Source organism: Nycticebus coucang, chromosome X (genome assembly GCF_027406575.1).
Source record: "Nycticebus coucang isolate mNycCou1 chromosome X, mNycCou1.pri, whole genome shotgun sequence".
Taxonomy (NCBI): domain Eukaryota; kingdom Metazoa; phylum Chordata; class Mammalia; order Primates; family Lorisidae; genus Nycticebus; species Nycticebus coucang.
The window spans coordinates 90,978,653-91,004,469 of record NC_069804.1 but is presented as its reverse complement, the minus strand read 5'-3'; the positions used below and the strand labels follow the sequence as shown (position 1 = coordinate 91,004,469).

Genomic DNA, 25,817 nt, shown 5'->3' with positions numbered 1-25,817 from the left:
TGAGTTTGCCCAGTATTATTTGTTGGGAAAAACTCATTTTTCATAGCAGCATTTTCCCTCGAAAGTTACTATGTTGCCCCACTCTAATTAGGAGTCACAGTCTGCAATATAACTAGAGGGTGACGGTTTTCTTAAAAAATAGCATGGAGGGCGGCGCCTGTGGCTCAGTGAGTAGGGAGCCGGCCCCACATGCCAAGGGTGGCAGGTTCAAACCCAGCCCCGGCCAAACTGCAACAAAAAAATAGCCGGGTGCTATGGCGGGCACCTGTAGTCCCAGTTACTTGGGAGGCTGAGGCAAGAGAATCGCTTAAGCCCAGGAGCTGGAGGTTGCTGTGAGCTGTGTGATGCCACGGCACTCTACCAAGGGCCATAAAGTGAGACTCTGTCTCTAAAAAAAAAAAAAAAAAATAGCATGGAATTTAACCAAGGAGTGTCTTTTATGATGAATGGGTCCTGGTTTTTACTATAAACATTGTCACATAATCCATCAATTTTGAGGAAGTACAAAGATAACAGTCTTTATGAATGTCAAGGCTTTTGGTATTTTTCTTCTTTTTTCTGAATATTTGAAGCTCACAAAATTAGAAGTTTATCACAGTTGTAAAGCTTTTCTTAGGATTCTAACTCTTACTCAAGATTTAAAAGAACACAGTTTTATAAATATCTAGAAAGAGTTGTTCCATCACTGGATTTCGAAGTATTGTGGCTTTGCTACTGTAATCAGCTGAAAGTTCTATGAATGAAGGAACTTAGTGTCAATAGAATCAACACTTTTAAAAAGAAATCTAGTCACTTTTCTGTATGCATAAGGTTGATTGGAGATTTTACACTTAAAGAGGGATTTAGTGTTGCTGAATCTCCAACAGATTGCTGAGACCACCAATTTCACACCATCCCTTCACAGTATGGAGAGAAGAAAACAGCCTGGGAGCACTAGGAGTGAAAAAGTTTGAACTGCTTATCCCAAAATCCTGATGCCATTTTAAAACTGATCTGCTTTTCCTGGACAAAATGTGACTCCAATTACTTTGCCAAATAGGGTCAAAAGACTCAAAATTCACTGGAAGTACTCTCTGTAAGACTTACTGGAAAAGAAAGTTGATTTGAAGAACCTTTTGCAAAGGACATCTTCCAGGTGGTTGATAAAATTGTGCTATACTGCCAGTCATCCAGGATAAACTGTTTGCATGTTTCTGGCCACTGTATGGAATCCTACATTGCTTTTATGACCGCATTATACCTGAAAGGGAAGTATAAACTAGAACCAGTACATTTCTTTGTGTCCAGTACAACTTCTCCCCATTCCAAGGCCCAGCCTTACATTCACAAAGATAGCAAACTGTCTGAAGAGCAAATTTATCACTTTATGAATTTTGATGGCATTGCCAAAACTGAAGTTGCTGAAGATAAGGAACTTTTGCAACAATATATTCCCATACTGATGGCAGATGCATACATGACAAGTATTTAAACCCTTGATAAACCTTCCAAGGCTGTTCTTTCTTGTGACTTAATGTGTTTTTTTTTTTTTTTGAGACAAAGTCTGACTTTACTGGCCCTTGGTAGAATGCCATGGCATCATAGTTCACAGCAATCTCAAACTCTTGGGCTCAAGAGATTCTCTTGCCTCACTCTCCTAAGTAGCTGGGACTACAGGCTCCCACCACAAAGACCAGCTATTATTTTATTTATTTATTTATTTTTGAGATAGATTCTTACTATGTTACCCTCAGTAGAGTGCTGTGGTGCCACAGCTCACAGAAATCTCAAACTCTTGGGCTTAAATGATTCTCTTGCCTCAGCCTCCCAAGTAGCCAGGACTATAGGCACCCACCACAATGCCCAGCTATTTTTTGGTTGTAGTTATCATTGTTGTCTGGTAGGCCCAGGCCAGGTTCTAACCTGCCAGCCCTGGTGTATGCAGCTAGCCTCCTAGCTGCTGAGCCCAGCTATTATTATTATTATTATTAATGTATTTTTTTTTTTTTTTTGTAGAGACAGAGTCTCACTTTACTGCCCTCGGTAGAGTGCTGTGGCATCACACGGCTCACAGCAACCTCCAGCTCTTGGGCTTATGTGATTCTCTTGCCTCAGCCTCCTGAGCAGCTGGGACTACAGGCGCCCGCCACAACGCCTGGCTATTTTTTTTTGTTGCAGTTGGGCCGGGGCTGGGTCCGAACCCACCACCCTCAGTACATGGGGCCGGCACCCTACCCATTGAGCCACAGGCGCCGCCCTATTTATGTATTTTTTTTTTTTTTTGCAGTTTCTGGCCGGGGCTGGGTTTGAACTCGCCACCTCTGGCATATGGGGCCGGCGCCCTACCCCTTTGAGCCACAGGCGCCACCCGCCGGCTATTATTTTTAGAGATCAAACCTGTCGCTCAGGCAAACCACCCGCCTCAGCCTCCTAGAGTGCTAGGATTACAGGAGTGAGCCATGGTACCCAGACCTTAATGTGCTTTATTGGATCCAAAGACATAGCAAAGTTACATAAGCAGCTAGCCTTCATAAATTGCTCCCAGACCTTTCCAATGCTGATCTCCAATTTCTACTGCTTTACTCCTCTGACATTCTACTAACGTGTCGTGATTTGCACTATTTACTTTATAATTTCCTAAATATACCATCCTGCCACAGCAAGTTTGTCCATCAAAGAGAAGATTCTGAAAATACTACAAGATGTTCTTTATTTAATTAATAGATATCACAATAATAATCTGTCACTGATCCCATAATACTACCTCCTACTGTGATTACTAGTTGAATATTAGCCTGTGAAAAGCCATGAAGTTCATATTAAAAGGATAATAATATCTGCTTGACAAAGGTAAATCTGGGCTCTGTATGTCATCTTGGCCCTTACTAGTAAGCCCCAGTCATTTGCTTCCAAATTTACATTTATGGACTGGCACAAATCTCTTATTTTAATACTAATACTATGTATAGTTAAATCTCTACACAAAGAGACTGACTCAACTTTGACAACACCCATTTTGAGTAAAAATGCTCTTATGCCACTCTGGATGATATATCTTGGAGAAAGCTTTCTAAGGCTTTAGGGGCTTTGTCTCCACTATTTCTGGTCAGTGAACCTGTTTTCCCACTTGTCTTGGAAGTAAGGGAGGAGATTTTACATTAGGCTAATTAATTTGAGCCCAACTAAAAGCAAGATTCTTTTTCCTAGGTTATGAAATTAAGCACAAGCATAAACTGTTACCAATATTACCTGTGTAATTTGTTGTTACCTGTGTTGAAAATGTTGTGTTGTATTGGTTGTTACCTGTGTTGAAATGTTGTTACTTTTAGAAGGAATCTTGATAGTTTCTGAATTTAAAGTCAAATTGATAATTTTGTGTGTATAATTAGGGCTGTGACTAGTAACAGCACAATTTCTGCTTTCAAGGGAAAACCAAACAAAAAAAGAAAAACTTGACAGTTTTTCTTATTGTTAAAAGTCCTTTATAAAACAATTTAAAGGGGTATAGCCAAGGGTTGTTTAACAGATAGAAAATACAGCTATAATAGATTCTAGTGTTCTATAGCACTGTAGGATGACATAATTAAAAATAATTTATTGTATATTTTCTAATAGCTAGATGAGTGGATTTTGAAGGTTCCCAATGCACACAAAAAATAATAAATATTTAGGTGATGGATATGCTAATCACCCTGATTTGATCATTACACATTATCTATAAGTATCAAAATATCATAAATATATGTAATTATGTGTTCATTAAAGTACTAATAGAATAAAAAGGATCATTTCCTAGTAAATCTTATATAAAATATAGGTCTCAATTTTATATATCTTTAAGTAATAAATATGATCATCAATTTGTGACTCAAGAAAATTTAAGGAAACAATATTGTTAAAAATAGCCTGCTAAAAAATCCAATCTGGTGATTTCATATGACTAAAATTGTTGAGAATTGAGGGCAATGTACTTAATTTATGACTTTGCTAACTGACTGAAAATGAGTTTAGACATTTTTTTCTGAAACCAAACACAACTATATTTCTTTATTCTTCCACCTGAAACTGTATTTCTTATACCAGTACTTGTAAGTAAGGAGATGCCAAATTCTTATGAATTAAATAACCACAGTTATTTTATGACAATTAAGCATTATTACAAGAACAAGTCACATTCAAAATGGAAAGATCTAAAGCTTAAGTGTAAGAGGATTTCTGTCCCAAATTTTCAATGATTTACAGATAAGACTCTATGATTTCATTGGAAATAATGAAATCCTTCTTCATCCCTCCTCCCTTCATCTTTCCTTCCTTTTTATTTATTCTTTATTTTTCTTTCTTTCTTACTCTGCTTCTCCTCCTTCTCATCCTCTTTTTCTGTCAAAAACAATATAGGTATTATTGGTTGCCTATCATATGTCCATTTCCCTTCTTATTTTTAAGAAACTCAATTTTGTTTACCCCACAAAATGTGGTCTTTCCTCAGACTCAAGAGTGAGTTTTGAATAACCTACACTAATCATGGGAATGCCATCATTGCTTTAAGAATGCCAATCATTGGGTGGCGCCTGTGGCTCAGTCGGTAAGGCGCTGGCCCCATATGCCGAGCGTGGCGGGTTCAAACCCGGCCCGGGCCAAACAGCAACCAAAAAATAGCCGGGCGTTGTGGCGTGCGCCTGTAGTCCCAGCTGCTCGGGAGGCTGAGGCAAGAGAATCGCTTAAGCCCAGGAGTTGGAGGTTGCTGTGAGCTGTGTGAGGCCACGGCACTCTACCGAGGGCCATAAAGTGAGACTCTGTCTCTACAAAAAAAAAAAAAAAAAAAAAAGAATGCCAATCATTGATTTAAGAATGAGCATATGATTCTATTTTTACCAATGAGACACCAAGAAAAGTCAGCTAAGAAATTTCTGGGAAAGACCCCAGAGCCTGCTTATATCCATTACTCTAGACTTCCCCAAAGATCAAGATGATGATAAGGAGCACTGACTGTGTACTCCTTCTATCTAATATGTCATTGGTTTTCCTCTTAATTAATCCAACAAGATTAATGTTGTCTCTCTTTACTCAAGTCAAAGAACATTGCCTTGACCACTGAGATTATGTGTAATTGTGCTATGATGAAAAGTAAAGTGTCTTCATGATCATAACTAAGATTTCTCTTATAAAATTTATCATAATATCTTTTAGAAATTTTCATGGTATTGTTGGTTTTCAAGAAATCTTATGGTAAATAGAGACCTCAATGGAAAACACTAGAAATCATATTTTCAGACTGCTACTGATGATATATGATACTGGTTATGAAAGGCAGGAGATACCTTCTATATTCTGAGGGAGCATGGTATAGTAAATGGAAAACTAAACTTGGAGTTAAGAGATCTGTGTTGCATTCCAAGCTCTGCCACTTCCTAGCTCTATGACCGTAAATAAATCTTAACCACTTAGAGACTCAGTTCCTTCCTCTGTCAAAAGAAGCTGATGCACTCTGTACAATTGAAGACAGAATTCTTGTAGGATAAAAATAAATAATTGTTGCCAAACTAATGACATCCTATATAGATGGAATGAATTACTGTTCTCTTACAGAAGACTTTAAACATTTTTAGCATATATAATATGCTCAATATTTTTGTATTTTCTCCATAGCACAGAGCTGAGCACATAGAAGAAGCTCAATGGAGATTTGTTAACTGGTGGATTGAAGAAATGAGATAGAATAGGAAGTATAATTAATAAAGTATAATTTTCCCCTTATTTTTCCCTATTTTTCCCAGAGAAAAACTATCAATAACTAACAGGATTGGTTCAGTTCAACAATTGTATAGCGCCTCATCTTTGTAGGACATGATCTAAATGCTGTCAAGAAAGCAAAGGTGAGATAGAGACTTATAGAGATAAAAGATAAATATACATGGAATTAACTATAGAACAAGGCCCCATTAAAATACAGGGTATCCCAAAAGTTGCCATACATAGAGAAAATGGGAAATCTTAGTTAAATGTACTTTTATTTACAAAATATTTACAAAATACCCTCTATGTATTGGCCACCTCTTTTTACACACACACACAATGTTTTCTCTCTCACCCCTGGTGAACACATTCTAAGATATCTCTTGTTATACAGATTTTCCTATGCATGAAGGCTTTTGGAACACCCTATAGTGTCAATATACTAACCGATTTTACTCCTCTTGGCAAAAGTGAGTTCCAGAATATATGTTGTCACTACAGAAACACAAGGTCCTCAATGTGTCTCTCAGAAATTATTTTGCCCATATACCACCGGGAAGGCAAGCCAGAACTACAAATTCCACAGACACTCCTATGGATAGAAACACAATAATGAAGATGATACTAATAAGAACTAAAAACAATGTCAATATTTTTCTAGTTTCAAGTGCAGTATGTGATAGTAAGAGCTTTATTATCACATGCCTTATGCCATCAATATACAAACTACAATAATTGTGCCTTATAGGGTTCCCATTAAAACCTCTTTGGATGATCAATGTAGTAATGTGATTTAGAGAAACTAGACTCAAGATAATATGCTCATTAGAATACATACAAATAAAAAGGTAGAGAAAGAGAGGCAAGAATTTTTTTTGCTTCTTTTAATTTCCAATATATAAATACAAACAATTGTAGTTACCTTTATTTTGAATTTCTGGGAAGATATTTCTAGCAATTTTGGGAGAATGCAGATTTGAAATTCCAATGTTGTTCTTGCAGAATTGTTTTTGGAAAAAATTGTTGTGTGGGTGAAAGAATAATATTTCACCAAGAGTCTCAGCATATTCATCATAGTATTTTAAAAATATTCTTGTTAATCAGTTGTTACATCCTCTTCTCAGTCTTGTCCAGGTTCACAATTCCACAGAATATACTTGTCTTCTAAGTGAAGTAATTTCCTGGGCCATTTCTAAATATATTTTTCTTATCATTTCATACTTCATTGTTGTTCAATAGTACTTCTCAGAATCATTTAAGAATTGATTTGTTTTCAAACTCTTCATAAATAAACAACCAAAGAAGATATCAATGTCACTTGACTGAAAGATTCAACTGGAAAGAGTGCAATAAGGGAAACGAAGTGAGGGTACACTAGGATAGGCTATCCTGAAGTTGCCTTGCAAAGTTTATATCAGTGGAGATGTAAACATTTCAAAGTCTAAGTAAAAAGAAGTTCTTATTAAAGCTTAAAGGTCAAGGGGTAGCATGACAGTGAGGAAAGAAATGTTCCCCTCATTTAGAATTAGCATTGAGACATTTGTGTAATTAGTTATTTTTATTTATAAATTCTATTATTCCAATATTCCCTGAATAGTAGCATCTTTCAAATTATAAATCTTATTGCTCAGTGGTACCTATTGAGCAATTGATGATACACTTTGTTAGTCCTTATCAGAATTTGGGTCTAGTCATATGAAAAAATGTAAATAATCTCTGTTCCTCCTATCTGACTGAATTTCAGGGAAGATATTCTAAGGTGATGTATTACTATCCTTCCCATCTAGCACCTTGCATGATAAATGCCTAGGAGAAACTGTTTTTTCAGCCATCCATGTGGTATAGATCACAGGATCAGACTAGCACAGACTCTAGCCAAATTGTCCCCAAAGTGATGGCGGACAAAAGGTAACTCTTAAAAAGGAACATCCTAGGAAGTTAGGGACTGGACACACCAGACTTCTTTCCTGTCTTGCTCTTATCTGAAGGCACACGCAGTGGGCGGGAAGCACACCTGGAGTGCAGGTGAGATATGTTTAACCTGAAATGGCCTAGGGCTCACTTCCCCTTGTCTTCCCCCACTAGCATCTCTCCACCCCCACCACCAACTCTTGTGCTTGTGCCCCCTGCCGCTCGATCTCTTTGCACCTTCCAGGCCTGCCCACTTAGCTTGGGACTGCATCATTAAGTATCCCCAGACCTGGGTTTGCAGCAATGGTAGGCAAACTGGGAAGAAAGTAGGTGCTGTTTGTGCTAGTTGGATCTCCTCCTCTTCCAACCTGCAGGTCAGGACGGTGACATGAGCCGCGCCTTATGGCACAGCCTGAAGATCGACCATGGTGAAAATCGCCTTCAATCCCCCCAGCACGTTGCAAAAGGAGGAAGCACAGCAAGACGTGGAGGCTCTTGTGAGCGGCACCGTCCAAGCTCAGATCCTGACTAGCAAAGTAGCTGTCCCTCTTGCAGCCCTGACTGCCTGAGAAGGTTGGGAAGAGGAGGTGGACGAGGCAGAGACAAGGAAAGGAGACTGGTAGCAGAGGACAAAACAAGTTTTATCTTGTCAAACGGCCTTCTGCCTGCCTTGACCAAACACCCTCTGCATCCTCTAATGTTGGACAATGTTGCATTTATTCTGGCCTGCGCCATCTATCCTGCAGATCTGTTGGAGGGAGTTTGAGGAGATCCTCTAGGACTAGATGTCATCTCCTGGGGAATATGTAGGAAGCTAGGGATTGACAAAGGGCATGAGCCCAGTCCCCGCTACAGAAGCCTCCACAGAAGCAGAGTGGACAAGTGAGGTGAGCAAGAACAGGAGATTTAACACTTCTTTCCTTTTAACGTGGATGAAATTCTATGAATCTGTTTCTTTGTAGGATTGCTGAGTGTTTGTGGAGGTGGGGTGAGAGACAAAGGGAAGCTTAAACTGTACTCAGTATGGATTGGACAAGTATGTGTCTGCATGTGTGTTCCAGTATTTTCAGTTTCTCCTTGATTGCAGGCAGTCTTAAGCATTAGGTAAAGGGGCTGTCAAAATTGAGGTTGGTCTTAATTTCAGTTTCAAGTGTTCACTGTGCCCTTTAATTGCAAAAGCCTTGCATGTTTTCAGAGTGGCATTTTCTAAAGGAAACACTTCTTTTCTTTAAAAATAAATTTGGGGATACATTTTTTTCTTTGTCTTTTAGTCCTTTATTTTTGAGCAATATCCCCCTCTCCCCATATAGAGATCTGCAGCAGGCCCAAGGTTGTAATTTAAATTACTAATTTTGGCAGGAACTAGGAATTATTTTCCTCCCAAAATGTTAGTCATTATTTATTTAGCCCAATTTCTATTTCCTTTAAACACTGCCATGTTTTTGCTGTTAATAAACTTCTCCTTTTTTGCTCAGTAAAAATGTAATTAAAAATGATGTATGTTTCTTCTAAGAAATCTGCAAACTGTTTGAGCTTTTCAGATCTGTAATAATTTGTGCTGTTCTTTGTATAAAGTTTTAACTTTTGTATTCAGAGTGGAGATTTAAAAAGTTCTTTGAGTTAAATGAGAATCTCAGTACACACAATTTGAAATGCTAATCTGCTTGTGCTGAATTTTTATCTTAATTTTCAATATTGAACACGACAATCAAACTAGCTTTTGTGTATTATGTATTTTAAATATATAATAGCATTTTCGAAGTTTTGATTAAATAAGAGAAGGTCACATATGTAATTGTCCTCCTACTTACTTTGTAAGTGAAGCACCACCAGATTTTTATGAGGTGTAATTAGATGCCAGTAGTTAAATATAGCCCCACAGTAATCCTTTTTTCCCCTCACCACCAAAAACTTCATGACCTATAGATAGATTCAGTTAGTATGCAAGCCTTACTTCTTTGGCCAGGACTATGGTGTGATGAGAAGTAAACGAAATTGAGCATTTACGCTTTGTATTTCTTTTTTAGGTTTTGTAAAAAACCTAACAGGATACTTACTTGGCCACTGTAGAACACTGACGATAATAATTGACACATTATTTTGTCATATTATTAATCAGCAAACTCATCAGAGATGATTGAGCATGACAAAGTATTATATCAGGGGTTGTATATAATGACTTTTAAATATAGTTCAGGGAGAAATTATTATAATTAGGGCCACCAACTGATAATTGATGGCTCCAATCACCCACCACCACCCTGAAGTCCAAAATAATTAAATAAAAACAAAAAAATCCTTATTGCTAGTATGTAGCGATAGCTTAAGAAATTGAGATTCAAACAGTTAAACTTTGTTTAATAACAAACTTTCTGAATTATTGGAAGGATAAATGAAATTATAATATAATTTGTTTTCCTGTTTTAGTAGGAAGAAGGAAAGAAATTAATTCCTCTGAGAATTTCAAATTAAGGCATAATGTGACTATAAGCAAGTCTTTTTACCTTTCTGGACCTCAGTTTGATAATCTAAAATACAATTTCTAAGCCTCCATCTCCAGGTTACTGTTGAGTGAATTCCAATTAAAATTTTCAGTTGTCATTGTAGTACCAATCTTAGATTAGATTTAATACAAATAATTGAAAGTTTCTGAAAATTATTAGGCCACAGAAAACCCTTGAGGATTTTTAGAGTATTAAACTTAAATTAGTTTAGCTAAGAAAATGTGAATTTCAAATTTCTTTGCCCTTCAAAGAAAAATCTTAAAAAAAAAAATTATCAAATGATTGCTTGGCCTTCCTTTTCTACATTACCTTAAAATCTATGTATTTATTTTAACTAAATTAATTTAAAGTTAGTTAAGGCTCATAAACAGTATAATATTAACAGTTGTAAAAAAAAAAAAAAAACAGTTCTGGGGCCTTGGTGTGTGCCACACCTTCTGGGGGCAAGACATGATTGCAAGAGGGACTTTACCTAACAAATGCAATCAGTGTAACCTGGCTTATTGTACCCTCAATGAATCCCCAACAATAAAAAAAGTGCAAATTACCTGAAAGACTAAAGCAGTTCTACTCACATACCAGTCTGAATCATTCATTCTTTAATTACCAGAGTCTAGATTTCCTGACTCCATTTATTCTACCCTTGAGAAATAATGGTGTTTAGGGCTATAGTCCCCAGGTCCCAGGCCATGGACTGTCAGGAACTGAGTGACGCTTCATCTGTATTTACAATTGCACCCCATCTCTGGCTGGCATCACTGTCTGAGCTGTTTCCTGTTAGATCCCCCAAACCCGTCCCATCCATTGAAAAATTGTATTCCATGAAACTTATCCCTGGTGCCATAAATGTTGGGGACCCTCTGCTGGTTCAGGGCATATTGTGTTGTACAAGAATGGGATTGGAGGGATCAGAGTCCACTGGTTGGTAAGAGTGCAGTTAATCAGTTACTTGTTTGCTTTGATATTATTCTTGTTTCAATTCCTAATCAAATTATTGATTTAACATAATTTTATAGTCATTTTTTACTTAGATAGCTTTTATTTTTAGCTATCTCAAATGCTATACTTTAAAATCTAGGGTTTTGTCTAGGACTTGGAAAATGTTATTTCATTCATGCGATACATAGCTATAGAATATTGAGTGATGTTAAGAAGCTTTATTTCTTCATAAAATAAGAAACATTAGGAAATATATCTCTGCTTTCAATATTTTAATTTCTAAACTACAGGAAAATGACATAATTCTGTACCTGCCTTTTAGAACTATTTTTTCTAAAATCTCATTTTCAGAAAAGAACATTTTGAAAACTAGTTAATAAAATATACTGATTTTCTTTTAAGTTGGGAAACAAACTGATTTGTAATAATTAGTAAAGAACCATAGTGTATTGCAGAAAGTTAGTGATTATATCACTCTTCTAGTCCAATAAGTAACTACTTCTATTTATTTAAAGAACACAATTTCTAAAGTTCAGTTATACTACATTGTGCCCATAATTAACAACTGTGTATTGTGCACTTAAAATGATAAGAGTAGATACTCTCTTAAGTATTCTTAGAGCAATAAGAAAAGAATATTCCTTAAGTGACTGGTAATTTTAATTTGATTCTAGAAGTGTGTATTTTGAAATGACTTTATATCTATATTTGGGTTTGGAAATACCAGAAGGGAGGTTAATATAATTGGAGATACTTTTACATCTATTTGTTACTGAAATCTTGAAATAATTTTAGATTATCATGCCATAATATCTTTTTAAAATGTCTTGGGTTTAAAGGGAGATAAACTCTACACAAAAGTAAATATGTATCTAAAAGTACAATCTGGTTTTGTTTTTGGTTTTGCTTTTTAATAAATAGGAATTCCCAGTTACCACTCAGGAAAAAGATGGCTCCTTTGGGAGATGCATGCTTACTCTCTTAAGCCTTTCATTCATTTTGTCAGGATTTATACTTGGTGGAGCCTGCATTTACAAATACTTTCCGCCCAAGGTAACAATAATTATCATTGTTATATTTTGGATTGCTAGTTGCTATACATTTAACAGGAAATTAATTCTGCAGTGATCACTAGAGAAATGAGGATTTAGAGAAGGGTTTCATATTACCTGTCAGTTCATAAAACTGATTTGTCTTCATGGTGATAACTGTAATCAATAAGCCTGAGCTTAGCAGGCAGCACAACAAGTTTATATGAGTATGAGAAACAATTCAAATGTTATAGCAGTGAATATTAGGTGTTTTAATTTCCCTATCTTGGTTTTAGAGCACCATCTATCATGGAGAGATGTTCTTCTTTGATTCTGAGGATCCTACTAATTTTTACTTCCTGCTTGTGATGGAGGAGGCTGACATTCAAGAAGATGACAACATTGCAATCATTGATGTACCTGTCCCCAGTTTCTCTGATAGTTACCCTGCCACAATTATTCATGACTTTGAAAAGGTTGGTTTCTCATTCTTATAGGTATTCCAGAAGTTTCTTTTTTTCCCTAGCTCATTAGCAGGTAATAAACCAATTCAAAAATGTAAATGTATTTCAAGGAAAGCCTTTCCACTCCTTTGTTAGTGAATATGCATTACTTGATTTTGAAAAATGTAGCTAGTTATTCTAATGGTAGTTGAAAAATTCACAGTGTTGATACATTATCTATTCTACTTTTGTCCCTCCTCAACAGGGAATGACTGTGTACCTGGACTTGCTGCTGAGAAACTGGGGACAGGTACAATAATTGTTTTGATTTTATTCTTGAAATAAAATTGCAATAATTTTCTGTATTTTTTTATTGGTGGGGATTCGTTGAGGGTATAAGAAACTTGCACTGATTGCATTTGTTAGGTAATGTCCCTCTTACAATTGTGTCTTGCCCCCAAAAGGAGTGACACACACTGAGACCCCACCCACCTCCTTCCTTACCTCTCTCTCTTCTTCCTTTCCCCTACCCCCTCCATCCTTCTCTCTCTCTCTCAGCTCTCCCCATCTCCCACCCCCTACCGTGTGGTAGAACATTAATTGTCCTCATATCAAAATTGAATACCTAGGATTCATGCTTCTCCATTCTTGTGATGCTTTACTAAGAATAACGTGTTCCACTTCTATCCAGATTAATACAAAGGATGTAAAGACTTCATACTTTTTAATGGCTGAATAAATTCCATGGTATACATACACCACAGCTTGTTAATCCATTCCTGGTTTAGTGGGCATTTAGGCTGTTTCCACATTTTGGTGATTGTAAATTGAGCTGCACTAAACAGTCTAGTTCAAGTGTCCTTATGACAAAAGATTTTTTTTTTCCTTCTGGGTAGATGCACAGTAATGGGATTGTTGGATCAAATGGGAGTTCTAGCTTGAGTTCTTTGAGGGTTCTCCAAACTTCCTTCCAAAAAGGCTGTATTAGTTTGCAATCTCAACAGCAGTGTAAAAGTGTTCCCTTCTCTCCACATCCATGCCAACCTCTGCAGTTTTGAGATTTTGTGATGTGGGCCATTCTTGCTGGAGTTAGATGATATCTCAGGGTGGTTTTGATTTGCATTTCTCTAATTATTAGAGATGATGAGCATTTTTTCATGTTTTCTAGATATTCCTCTATGATCTTTAGAGAAGGTTCTATTCATGTCTCTTGACCATTGATATATGGGATTGTTGGCTTTTTTCATGTGGATTAATTTGAGTTCTTTATAGATCCTAGTTATCAAACTTTTGTCTGGTTCAAAATATGGAAATATCCTTTCCCATTGTGTAGGTTGTATATTTGCTTTGGTTGTTGTCTCCTTAGCTGTACAGAAGCTTTTCAGTTTAATTAAGTCCCATTTGTTTATTTTTGTGGTTGTCGCAATTGCCACAGAAGTCTTCGTAAAGTCTTTCCCCAGGCTGATATCTTCCAATGTTTTTCCTGGGCTTTCTTTGAGGATTTTTATCATCTCGTGCCTTAAATTTAAGTTCTTTATCCATCTTGAATCAATTTTGTGAGTGGAGAAAGGTGGGGGTCCAGTTTAAGTCTGTTACACATGGATATTCTGTTCTCCCAGCACCATTTATTGAGTAAGAAGTCTTTCCCCTAGTGTAAGTTCTTGTGTGGTTTACCCAAGACTAGTTGGTTGTAAGATGTTAGTTTCATTTCCTGGTTTTCTACTCAATTCCAAATGCATACGTCTTTATTTTTGTGCCAATACCATGCTGTCTTGACCACCATGGCCTTGTACTACAGCCTAAAATCTGGTATGCTGATGCCCCAGACTTTGTTTTTATTACTAAGAACTACCTTAACTAAATGGTTTTTTTTCTGGTTCCATAGAAAATGCAGAATCATTTTTTCTAAGTCTTGAAAGTATGATGTTGGTATTTTAATAGGGATGGCATCGAATCAGTAGATTGTTTTTGGAAGTATAGACATTTTAACAATGTTGATTCTTCCCAGCCATGAGCATGGTACTTTTTTTTTCCATTTGTTAATATCTTCTGCTATTTCCTTTCTTGGGGTTTCATAATTTTCATTAGAGGTCCTTAACCTCTTTTGTTAGGTATATTACTAGGTGTTTCATTTTTTTTTTGAAGCTATAATGAAGTGATTTGTGTCCTTAATTAGCCTCTCATCTTGGCTGTTCTTGGCGTATACAAAGGCTACTGATTTGTGGACATTTATTTTATATCCTGAGATATTACTCAGGATGACTTCCAAGAATCTTGTGGTTGAGTCTTTGTTGTTTTCTAAGTATAAGATCATATCATCAGCAAAGAGGGAGAATTTGACCTCCTCTGCTCCCATTTGGAGGCCCTTTATTTCCTTCTTCTTTTCTAATTGTATTGTCTAGAACATCCAGCATTATATTGAATAGTAATAGTGACAGAGGACAACCTTGCATGGTTCCAGTTATAAGTGGAAAAGCATTCAGTTTTACTCCATTCAGTAAAATATTAACTTTGGGTTTGTCATAGATAGCTTTGTTCAGTTTAAGAAATGTGCCATCTATGCCCATACTCTTCAGGGTTCTAATTAGAAAAGGATGCTGGATTTTGTCAAATGCTTTTTCTGCATCTATTGAGAGGATCATATGATTTTTGTTTCTGCTTCTGTTGATACAGTGAATATCATTTATGGACCAGCTATGCATCCCTGGAATGAAATCTACTTGATAATGATGTATGAATTTTTTTTTATATTTTATTTTTTTTATTAAATCATACCTGTGTACAGTGATATGATCATGGGGCATCATACACTAGCTTTACAGACCATTTACCAAGTTTCACATAGACCCTTGTAAGAAGCACCCCTGCTGTAATCCGACCAACCCCCTTCCCTCTACCCACCTCCCCCCTCCCTCCCCTCCCTTTCCCCCTTCCCCCTATTCTTAGGTTGTAACTGGGTTATAGCTTTCATGTGAAAACCCTAAATTAGTTTCATAGTAGGGCTGAGTGCATTGGGTACTTATTCTTCCATTCTTGAGATACTTTACTAAGAAGAATATGTTCCAGCTCCATCCATGTAAACATGAAACAGGTAAAGTCTCCATCTTTCTTTAAGGCTGCATAATATTCCATGGTGTACATGTACCACAATTTATTAATCCATTCGTGGATCGATGGGCACTTGGGCTTCTTCCATGACTTAGCAATTATGAATTGAGCTGCAATAAACATTCTGGTACAAATATCTTTGTTATGATGTGCTTTTTGGTCTTCTGGGTATATGCCCAGTAGAGGGATTACAGGATTGAATGGCACATCTATTTTTAGATCTCTAAGTGTTCTCCATATCTGTTTCCAAAAGGAATATATTAATGTGCATTCCCACCAGCACTGCAAAAGTGTTCCCTTTTCTACACATCCGCACCAACATCTCTGGTCTTGGGATTTTGTCATATAGGCTAGTCTCACTGGAGTTAAATTGTATCTCAAAGTAGTTTTTATTTGCATTTCTCTGATGATTAAAGATGATGAGCATTTTTTCATATGTCTGAAGGCCGCGCGCCTGTCTTCTTCACAGAAGTTTCTCTTCAAATCCCTTGCCCAGCCTGTGCTGGGATCCCTTGTTCTATTCTTGCTAATGCGTTTGAGTTCTCTGTGGATTATGGTTATTAAACCTTTGTCAGAGACATAACCTGCAAATGTCTTCTCCCATTCTGAGGGCTGTTTGCTTGCTTTACTTACTGTGTTCTTGGCTGTGCAGAAGCTTTTTAGTTTGATCAAGTCCCAGTAGTGTATTTTTGAAGCTGCTTCAATTGCCCGGAGGGTCCTCCTCATAAAATACTCACCCAGACTGATTTCTTCAAGGGTTTTCCCTGCACTCTCCTCTAGTATTTTTATAGTTTCATGTCTTAAGTTTAAATCTTTTATCCAGTGACAGTCTATCTTAGTTAATCGTGAAAGGTGTGTATCCACTTTCAGTCTTCTACATGTTGCCAGCCAGTTCACCCAGCACCATTTGTTAAATAGGGAATCTTTTCCCCACTGAATTTTTAATTGGCTTATCAAAGATTAAATAACGGTAAGTAGCTGCATTCATCTCTTGGTTCTCTATTCTGTTCCAGACATCTACTTCTCTGTTTTTGTGCCAATACCATGCTGTTTTGATCAGTATTGATTTGTAACATAGTCTGAGGTCTGGTAGTGTAATTCCTCCTGATTTGTTTTTATTTCTGAGTAATGTCTTGGCTATTCGAGGTTTTTTCTGATTCCATATAAAACGAAGTATTGTTTTTTCCAGATCTTTAAAGTATGACAGTGGAGCTTGAATAGGGATTGCATTGAAATTATATATTGCTTTGGGTAGTATAGACATTTTAAAAATATTGATTCTTCCCAGCCATGAGCATGGTATGTTATTCCATTTGTTAATATTTTCAGCTATTTCTTTTCTTAGAGTTTCATAGTTCTCTTTATAGAGATCTTTCACGTCCTTTGTTAGATAAATTCCCAAATATTTCATCTTCTTTGGCACTACTGTGAATGGGATAGAGTCCTTAACTGCTTTTTCAACTTGACTGTTGTTGGTATATATAAAGGCTACCGATTTATGAATGTTGATTTTGTAACCTGAGACGCTGCTGTATTCCTTGATCACTTCTAAAAGTTTTGTAGTAGAGTCCCTAGTGTTTTCCAGATATACTATCATATCATCTGCGAAGAGCAAAAGTTTGATCTCCTCTGACCCTATATGGATACCATTTATCACCTTTTGTTCCCTAATCGCAGTGGCTAAAACTTCCTTTACAATGTTAAAAAGCAAGGGAGACAATGGGCAGCCTTGTCTGGTTCCTGATCTCAGTGGAAATGATTCCAACTTAACTCCGTTCAATATGATATTGGCTGTGGGTTTGCTGTGGATGGCCTCTATCAGTTTAAGAAATGTCCCTTCTATACCAATTTTCTTAAGTGTTCTGATCATAAAGGGATACTGGATATTATCAAAAGCTTTTTCTGCATCGATTGAGAGAATCATATGGTCTTTGTTTTTTAATTTGTTTATGTGCTGGATTACATTTATAGATTTACGTATATTGAACCAGCCTTGAGATCCTGGGATAAAACCAACTTGGTCATGATGTATAATTTGTTTGATGTGTTGCTGGATTCTGTTTGTTAGGATCTTTTTGAGTATTTTTGCGTCTATATTCATTAGTGATATCGGTCTATAATTTTCTTTTCTTGTTGGGTCTTTTCCTGGTTTGGGGATCAGGGTGATGTTTGCTTCATAGAACATACTGGGTAGTCTTACTTTTTTTCTACCTTTTGGAACAGGTTGAGTAATATAGGTACTAATTCCTCTTTAAAGGTTTGGTAGAATTCAGACGTGAAGCCATCTGGTCTGGGGCTTTTCTTTGCAGGGAGGTTTTGTATGGTTGATGCTATTTCCGAACTTGATATGGGCCTGTTCAACATTTCCACTTGATATTGGCTAAGTCTTGGAAAGTGACGTGCTTCCAAGTATTGGTCAATTTCCTTCAGATTTTCATATTTCTGAGAATAAAATTTCTTGTAATATTCATTAAGGATTTTTTTTTATTTCTGAGGACTCTGTTGTTATTTCATCTTTGTTATTTCTGATTGATGAGATTAGAGATTTTACTCTTTTTTTCCTGATTAGGTTGGCCAAAGGTTTATCTATTTTATCGAGTTTTTCGAAAAAACAGCTTTTTGATTTATTGATCTGTTGTATTATTCTTTTGTTTTCAATTTCATTTAATTCTGCTCTAATTTTGGTTATTTCTTTTCTTCTACTGGGTTTGGTGTTGGAATGTTCTTCCTTTTCCAGTTGTTTGAAATTTCCCATTAAGTTGTTAACTTCCTCTCTTTCCGTTCTCTTGAGGAAGACTTGCAGTGCTATAAATTTCCCTCTTAGAACTGCCTTTGCGGTGTCCCAGAGGTTCTGATAGTTCATGTCTTCATTGTTGTTTTGTTCCAAAAAGTTGGCTATTTCTTTCTTAATCTCATCTCTGACCCAGCTATCATTCAGCATAAGGTTATTTAACTTCCATGTTTTTGTATGAGTATGCAGATTCCTGTTGTTACTCAGTTCAAGTTTTATTCCATGGTGGTCCCAGAAGATGCATGTAATAATTTCTATTCCTTTAAATTTACTGAGGTTAGACTTGTGACCTAAGATGTGATCGATTTTGGAGTAAGTTCCATGGTCTGATGAGAAGTATGTGTATTCAGTTTTGTTGGGATGAAATGTTCTGTAGATGTCTGCTAAATCCAAATATTGGATGGTTAGCTTTAAATCTAAAATTTCTTTGCTCAGCTTCTTGTTGGAGGATCGATCCAACACTGCCAAAGGAGTGTTGAAATCTCCGATGATTATAGAGCTGGAGGAAATCAAGTTGCTCATGTCTTTTAGAGTTTCTCTTATAAATTGAGGTGCATTCTGGTTGGGTGCATAGATATTAATAATTGAGATCTCATCATATTGAGTCTTACCCTTAACAAATATGAAGTGACCAATCTTGTACTTCCTTACTTTTGTTGGTTTAAAGCCTATTGTATCTGCAAATAAAATTGCAACACCTGCTTTTTTCTGATTACCATTTGCCTGAAATATGGACGACCATCATTTCACCCTGAGTCTGTATTTGTCTTTTAAGTTAAGATGTGACTCTTGTATGCAACAAATATCTGGCCTGAGTTTTTGTATTCGATCAGCTAACCTATGCCTCTTTAGAGGACAGTTTAAGCCGTTCACATTAATGGAGAATATTGATAAGTCTGGTGAAGTTTTGGATATCGAGTTTTTCAAAAGTCTAGTGGGCATTTTCAGTCCTTTCACCCATGTGGAAATTGGAGTTTGATCTGAAGTTTCTGAGTGAGTTTAATTTTGTGGTATAGGATTGGGTTGGTCATTATGGAGGATAGGTCTGAGAATATCCTGAAGAGCTGGTTTGGTTATGGCACATTTCTTCAACATATGAATGTCATTAAAGTATTTAATTTCTCCATCATAAATGAAACTCAGTTTAGCTGGATACAAGATCCAGGGTTGAAAGTTATTTTGCTTTAGGAGATTAAAGTTTGGTGACCACCCTCTTCTGGCTTGAAAATTTTCAGCAGAGTGATCTGCAGTCATTCTAATATTCTTGCCTTTGAAGGTAATGGTTTTCTTTCTCCTGGCAGCATTGAGGATTTTCTCCTTCATATTAACTTTAGTGAAGTTAACTATGATATGGCTGGGGGACGTCTTATTGGGGTTGAGTCGTGCTGGGGTTCTGAAGCTGTCTGCTATCTGAATTTCAGAATCTCTAGGCATGTCTGGAAAATTGTCTTTCATAATTTCATGCAGAAGGGCCTCTGTGCCCAGCGAGGCCACTTCATCTGTTTCTGGAACCCCTATGATTAGGATATTCGCCTTCTTCGAATTATCCCAGAGCTCTCAGAGAGAATGATCCGTTTTTGCTCTCCATTTCTCTTCCTCTTTCAGAGTTTGGGAGTGTTGAAAGGCTTTATCTTCAATGTCAGAAATCCTGTCTTCTGCTTGCTTCATTCTGTTGCTGAGGGATTCTACTGTATTTTTCATATCTTCGAGGGCTGCAAATTCTTGCTTCAGTGTGTCTAAGTCTTTTGTGGTTTTGTCTTTAAATTCATTAAATTCTTGAGACAACTTTTGAATTTCTCCTCGAATTCGTAATTCTACTTTGTTAATCTTGTCTGCAATCCAAATTCTGAATTCGATTTCTGACATCTCAGCCAGTTGTTTATGAATGGGATCATCAATTGCATCTGCCATATCTTTCCTTGGGGGGGTTGATCTATTCTGGTTATTCATGTTACCAGAGTTTTTCCACTGATTCCGCCCCATGGTTGTTTTACTCCCTCTGATTTTTTCCCCTGGGGCTTTGTCGAGGGCCTGTAGAGTGTTGTGGCGCGAGAAACTGGGGCCCTGTCTGGTGTGGTGGGGCTAAGTGGTTCTGTCTTGTTTTCAGCTGGTTTCTGTTCTACCCTAGTGAAGCAGATACTTTGGATTGAAGTCTCAGCTGTGGAGAAATATCAGCAATTAAGTCACCCCACCCCCCACCAGCAAACAATTGGAAAAGAAAAATCAAACCTTCCTACCACCGTGCACCCAGGGCACCACCTAATTTGTCCTCAGGTGATTGGTTCAGTTCAAAAAGTCCAAATCAATTGTCTCATCTGCACCTGTCTCGGCTGAGAGAGTTTAAGAGGTCTCTGGGAACTGGATCACAGGGGTCTGGTGACTACTCAGGGGTGGCTTGCTCCAGTGCTGCGTGGAGGCAGGAGGAGCCACCCAGCCTATAAATCAGTCTGGGAAGGATGCTGCCTCCTTCCCCACCTTGCACCACTTCACATCCAGTCACTGATAGCCCTGCAGTTGGCTGACCCAGTTGCCTATAGTGAATCAGTACTCCAAGAGTTTGTACCTGCCTGAATCGCAAGGAAGTCTGCCAGGCCACTGCACTCTTCCTCTCTCCAGCAGGCGGAGGTGAGGCCTGACAACCTCGGGCGCTTGATGAAGGTTGAGGGGTTTTCACTCAGGTCCAGTCTCGCCCCTGATTAATGTTACTGACAGAACAGAACAAAACAACTCTGCGGTTCCCCTGCAGAAGAGAAGGTGAATTGAGCCCCAAATCAGCTTGTCTTTGCTCTTGTATTGTCTATAGGCTGACAATCCCCTGAGGGCCAGGTGTGTCTTAGGTTTAGTAAAGCGGACCTCTGGGTCAGCCCCACACTGGGAGTTTCCCTGGTTTGCAAGTTGGAGTTGCCTCAGGCAAACTCAGAGTCTCTGGTTGCCCAGGGAGACAGGGGATATGGCTTCAGAATATTCGGTAGTGAGCCGTATTGCTAGCAAAAGAGGGCTGCTGCTTTATGGCTCAGGCAACCACTGCTCCGGTGTAGCTCCCCTCCTCCACTCTCGTACCCCAGAGTCTGCACCAATATGCTACAGCCCAGCACTGTCTACACCCCTCAAGCAATCGCCCAAGAATTTGGACCCCCGGGGTACAGGCCTCCAGACCTTGGAGCGACAGCAGAGGGGAGTGCGGGGAGCGCTGGGAGCCTGGGGTTGCGGGCAGAGAACACACACACCTTTACACAGTTTTATGCCTGAACATATTGTCACCAAAAGACGGCTGTTGCACATTGCCTCAGGGAACTGCCACTCCGGTGCAGTCCCTTCTCCACCCACTGACCGGGACTGGCCTCCAGACCCCAGTGTGAGCGAAGGGGAGCGCTCAGAGCTCAGAATTCCAGGTAGAGACTATATACAGTTTATACAGTTTTATGCCTGGCAGGAGGACGCCGTGGCACCCTAGTAGGGGAGGTAGGTCCAGTTTTTAGAGGGTCTCTCCTGGGGAGTATAGTTGGAGGACCTTTGAACTCTGACTGGTTGTTTGTGGGGCACTCTGAGCCGTTCTCATGGGGGAGGGGACTCCCATCTGCTTGGTGATGGATTTTGTACCTTTTGTTTGTATCCTTGTGGTCGCAGCTCGCCTCAGTGGGGTTGATGTGTGTTCTACAACCTTCTTTCTTAGTGCAGCTCAAATCCACCAGGTTACTTGCTGAATTTTTATCCTTTAACTCTCCTTCTGGATGGGAGCCTCTGTGGAAAGCTGGCTTCAGTCAGCCATCTTGTCTCCTCCCCCAGATGTATGACTTTTTTGATGATGAGTTGTAATCTGTTGGCTAGGATTTTCTTGAGAATTTTTGCATCTATATTCATTAGTGAAATTGGTCTGAAGTTCTCCAATTATTTGGGTCTTTTCCTGGTTTTGGCATCAGGGTGATGTTTCCTTCGTAGAACGTGTTGGAGAAGATTCCTTCCTTCTGAATTTGTTGGAATAATTTCTGCAGTAGGGGAACAAGCTCTTCTTTGAAGGTTTGATAAAATTCTGGTGTGAAGCCAACCGGACCAGGGTATTTTTTCATTGGGATATTTTGTATTGTTTCTTTGATCTCAGTGCTTGAAATTGATCTGTTCAGGAGATCTATTTCTTCCTGGCTAAGGGTAGGGAGAGGGTGTGATTCCAAATATTGATACATTTCCTTCACATTGTCAAATTCCTGGGCATAGAGTTTCTGGTAGTATTCAGAGATAATCTCTTATATCTCTGTGGCATTTGTTGTTATTTCCCCCTTTATCATTTCTGATTGAAGTTACTAGAGATTTTGCTTTTCTATTTCTAGTGAGTCTGGCCAAAGATTTATCTATTTCATTTCTTTTTTCAAAAAAACATCTCCTTGTTTTATTAATTTTCTGAATGATTCTTTTGTTTTCAATTTTATTAATCTCTGATTTAATTTTGGGTATTTCTTTTCTTCTGCTGGGTTTAGGCTTAGCTTGGGCTTCTTTTTACAATTCACAAAATGGTTTGTGAGTTTGTTGATGTACTCTTTTCTAAAGTGATAAATTTTTCTCTCAGGACTGCTTTTGCTGTATCCCACAGATTTTGGTAGCTTGTGTCTTCATTGTTGTTATGCTCAAGGAAGTTAATGATTTCCTCTTTTATTTTTCTTCCTGCACCCAACTGTCATTAAGCATAAGGTAGTTTAATTTCCATGTTGTTGTATGAAGGTGAACATTGTTATTGGAGTTGAGTTCCACCTTTAGTGCCTTATGGTCTGAGAATATACAAGGTAACATTTCAATTATTTTGATTTGTTGAGGTTTGTTTTGTGTCCTAGGATGTGATCAATTTTGGAGAATGTTCCATGGACTTATGAGAAGAATGTATATTATTTAACTTTGGGATGGAGCATTCTATATATGTCTATCAAGCACAGTTGTTCTAGGGTCTCATTTAGGACTCTTATATCTTTGTTTAATTTCTATTTAGTGAATCTGTCTAGCTCTGTAAAAGGAGTGTTAAAGTCCCCTGTTATTATGGTGTTATACTATATCATATTGCTCAGACTAATTAAGGTCTGTTTCAAGAATTTGGGAACACTTACATTGAGTGCATAAATATTTAGAATTGAAATGTCTTCTTGTTGTATTTTTTCCTTGACCAATAAGAAGTGACCATCTTTGTCTTTTTTGGCTTTAGTTGCTTAAAATCCATATGTAATTGAAAATTAGATTGCAACCCCTCTTTTCTTCTGAATTTTGTTTGCATGAAAAATTGTCTTCCAACCCTTAACTCTGAGTTATAATTTGTCTTTTGAGGTGAGGTGTGTTTCCTGCAGACAGCAAATGGATGGCTTGTGGTTTTTCGTGCAATCAGCCAATCTATGCCTCCTCAGTGGGTAATTAAATTGATTAATATTTATTGAGATAATTGATAAGTGTGATAGCATTCTATTCATCTTATTTTATGAATGTCCACTGCTTAATTTTGTCTTTTGCATCATTGTGGAAGCAAGGTATTGTCCTTTAATTTCTTGGTGCTTACTTTGCTGGTGGTCCATTGTGATGTTCAGTATGTAGAACAGGCTGAAGTATTTCCTGTAGAGCTCATCTTGCTGTGGAAAATTTTCTGAATATTTTATATCAGTAAAATATTTGATTTCTCTGTCAATTTTAAAGCTTAGCTTAGTGGGATATAAAATTCTGGGCTGGAAATTGTTCTGTTTAAGTAGATTAAAGGTAGATGACCATTGTCTTCTAGCTTGAAAAGTTTCATTAGAGAAGTCTGCAGTCACCCAGATGGATTTCTTCCTGTAGGTCAATTGGTGCTTACTCCTGGCAACTTGCAAAATCTTTTCTTTTGTCTTGACTTTGGATTTGTTCATCACAATGTGTCTTGAAAAAGCTCTATTAGAGTTGAGACCACCTGGGGTCTGATATCCCTCTGAAAGGCAGGTGCCACAATCTTTGGTGATATTTGGGAAATTTTCTTTTATGATATTCCCCAGTATAGTTTCCATTTCTCTGGGGCATTCTTCTTCCCCTTCTGGGTTACCTATAACTCATATGTTTGAATGCTTCATTAAGTCCCATAATTCTGTCAGTGAATGTTCTGCTTTCTCTCTCTTTTTTTTCTGCCTCTTTAACTATATAAATTATCTCAAGAATTTTGTCCTCTACTGCTGAGATTCTTTCTTCTGCATGGTCTAATCTGTTGTTGATACTTTCTATTGATCTTTAAGTATCCTAATTGACTGCTTTAATTCTTTCAACTCTGCTATATGCTTTCTATAGTCTTCACATCATTCATCTCTTATTTGAGTCTGTTTTTGGATTTCCTTTTGGTTATTTTCCACTTTCTCAGCAATTTTCATCATCTGTATTTTAAGTTCCACTTCTAACATTTTTTTTTTTTTTTTCAGTTTCTGGCTGGGGCTCGGTTCGAAGCCAACACATCCAGCATATGGGGCTGGCACACTACTCCTTTGAGCTATAGGCACCGCCCCTGTCTAACATTTCTTTATACGTGTATTAATTGAAAAACATATGTTGTGAACCTAAAACTGCTCTAAAAATAAAAATTCTTAAAAAATTATTATCTGGTGTAGGTAAGGATTTCAATAGTGTCTTTAAGAATTTTTCATTTCAGTCTTTTTTTTTTTTTTTTAACTTTTAGAGTGGTGAATACCTGCCTAACACTACTGCGGTTAAGGAAGACCTTGTTTCTCTGGAGGAAATTCATGATGTTAGTAACCTTGACATTTTTATTTACCAACTTTGCAACAACAGAAAGTCCTTCTGTCTTCATTGCAGAAATCTCTTGCTGGGTAGGCAACTTATTTCTTACTTCACCCTGTATTACACAGTGGAAGAGTGTAGGCATGATGTGCAGGGAAAAATGAAAAGCAATACTACATAAGTTTTCATTTACACACTAAAAGATCAAAAGCTATCTTTCTGTGTATTTCCTCGAAGATTTCAGTGAACATGCTATTGATAAATGCTGGAAGATTAGACACTTTCCCAGTGAATTTATTGTTGAAACTAAGATCTGTCAAGAGTGAGGGGTAACAGATAAAGTGTGACCATGGTAATAAGAAGACAGAGATTTATGGAATGTTTTTAAGATTAAAGTTTATTGGATACTCCAGGTATTTACTCATGAATTTACTGTATTGCTTATACTTAAAGAAAAAAATAAAAAGTACAAGCACTGAAAACTCTTTTCAAATTTCAGTTTATTTGTCTTTGATTTATATTTTAAGCTAAAATTAAATGTTTTTCATTTTTTATTTAGACTTACATGGTTTAGATTACTGAAAGCAGTATGAATATGTCGGCTAATATTCTGACAATAAATTTGAGCCATTGTTTTGTGAAAGTAAGCTCATCA

General features: G+C 37.4%; 1 protein-coding gene across 1 annotated transcript; it reads left to right on the top strand.

Moving 5' to 3' along the window:
- Nucleotides 1-8,048: 8,048 nt before the first annotated feature.
- On the top strand, nt 8,049-25,608 carry ITM2A (integral membrane protein 2A). Its single transcript, XM_053579035.1, has 6 exons — nt 8,049-8,159; nt 11,988-12,119; nt 12,394-12,573; nt 12,806-12,850; nt 25,101-25,251; nt 25,400-25,608. The coding sequence occupies exons 1-6, from the start codon at nt 8,049-8,051 to the stop codon at nt 25,486-25,488; spliced, it is 708 nt and encodes a 235-aa protein (XP_053435010.1). The 3' UTR covers nt 25,489-25,608.
- The last annotated feature ends 209 nt before the right edge of the window (nt 25,609-25,817 follow it).

Excerpts from the sequence above, each read along its gene's own strand:
- ITM2A (XM_053579035.1), top strand. The coding sequence starts at position 8,049 with ATGGTGAAAATCGCCTTCAATCCCCCCAGCACGTTGCAAAAGGAGGAA. Across the intron at positions 12,574-12,805 it reads TTATTCATGACTTTGAAAAG|GGAATGACTGTGTACCTGGA; the intron begins GTTGGTTTCTCA and ends CCTCCTCAACAG. Across the intron at positions 25,252-25,399 it reads TTGCAGAAATCTCTTGCTGG|ATTTCAGTGAACATGCTATT; the intron begins GTAGGCAACTTA and ends ATTTCCTCGAAG.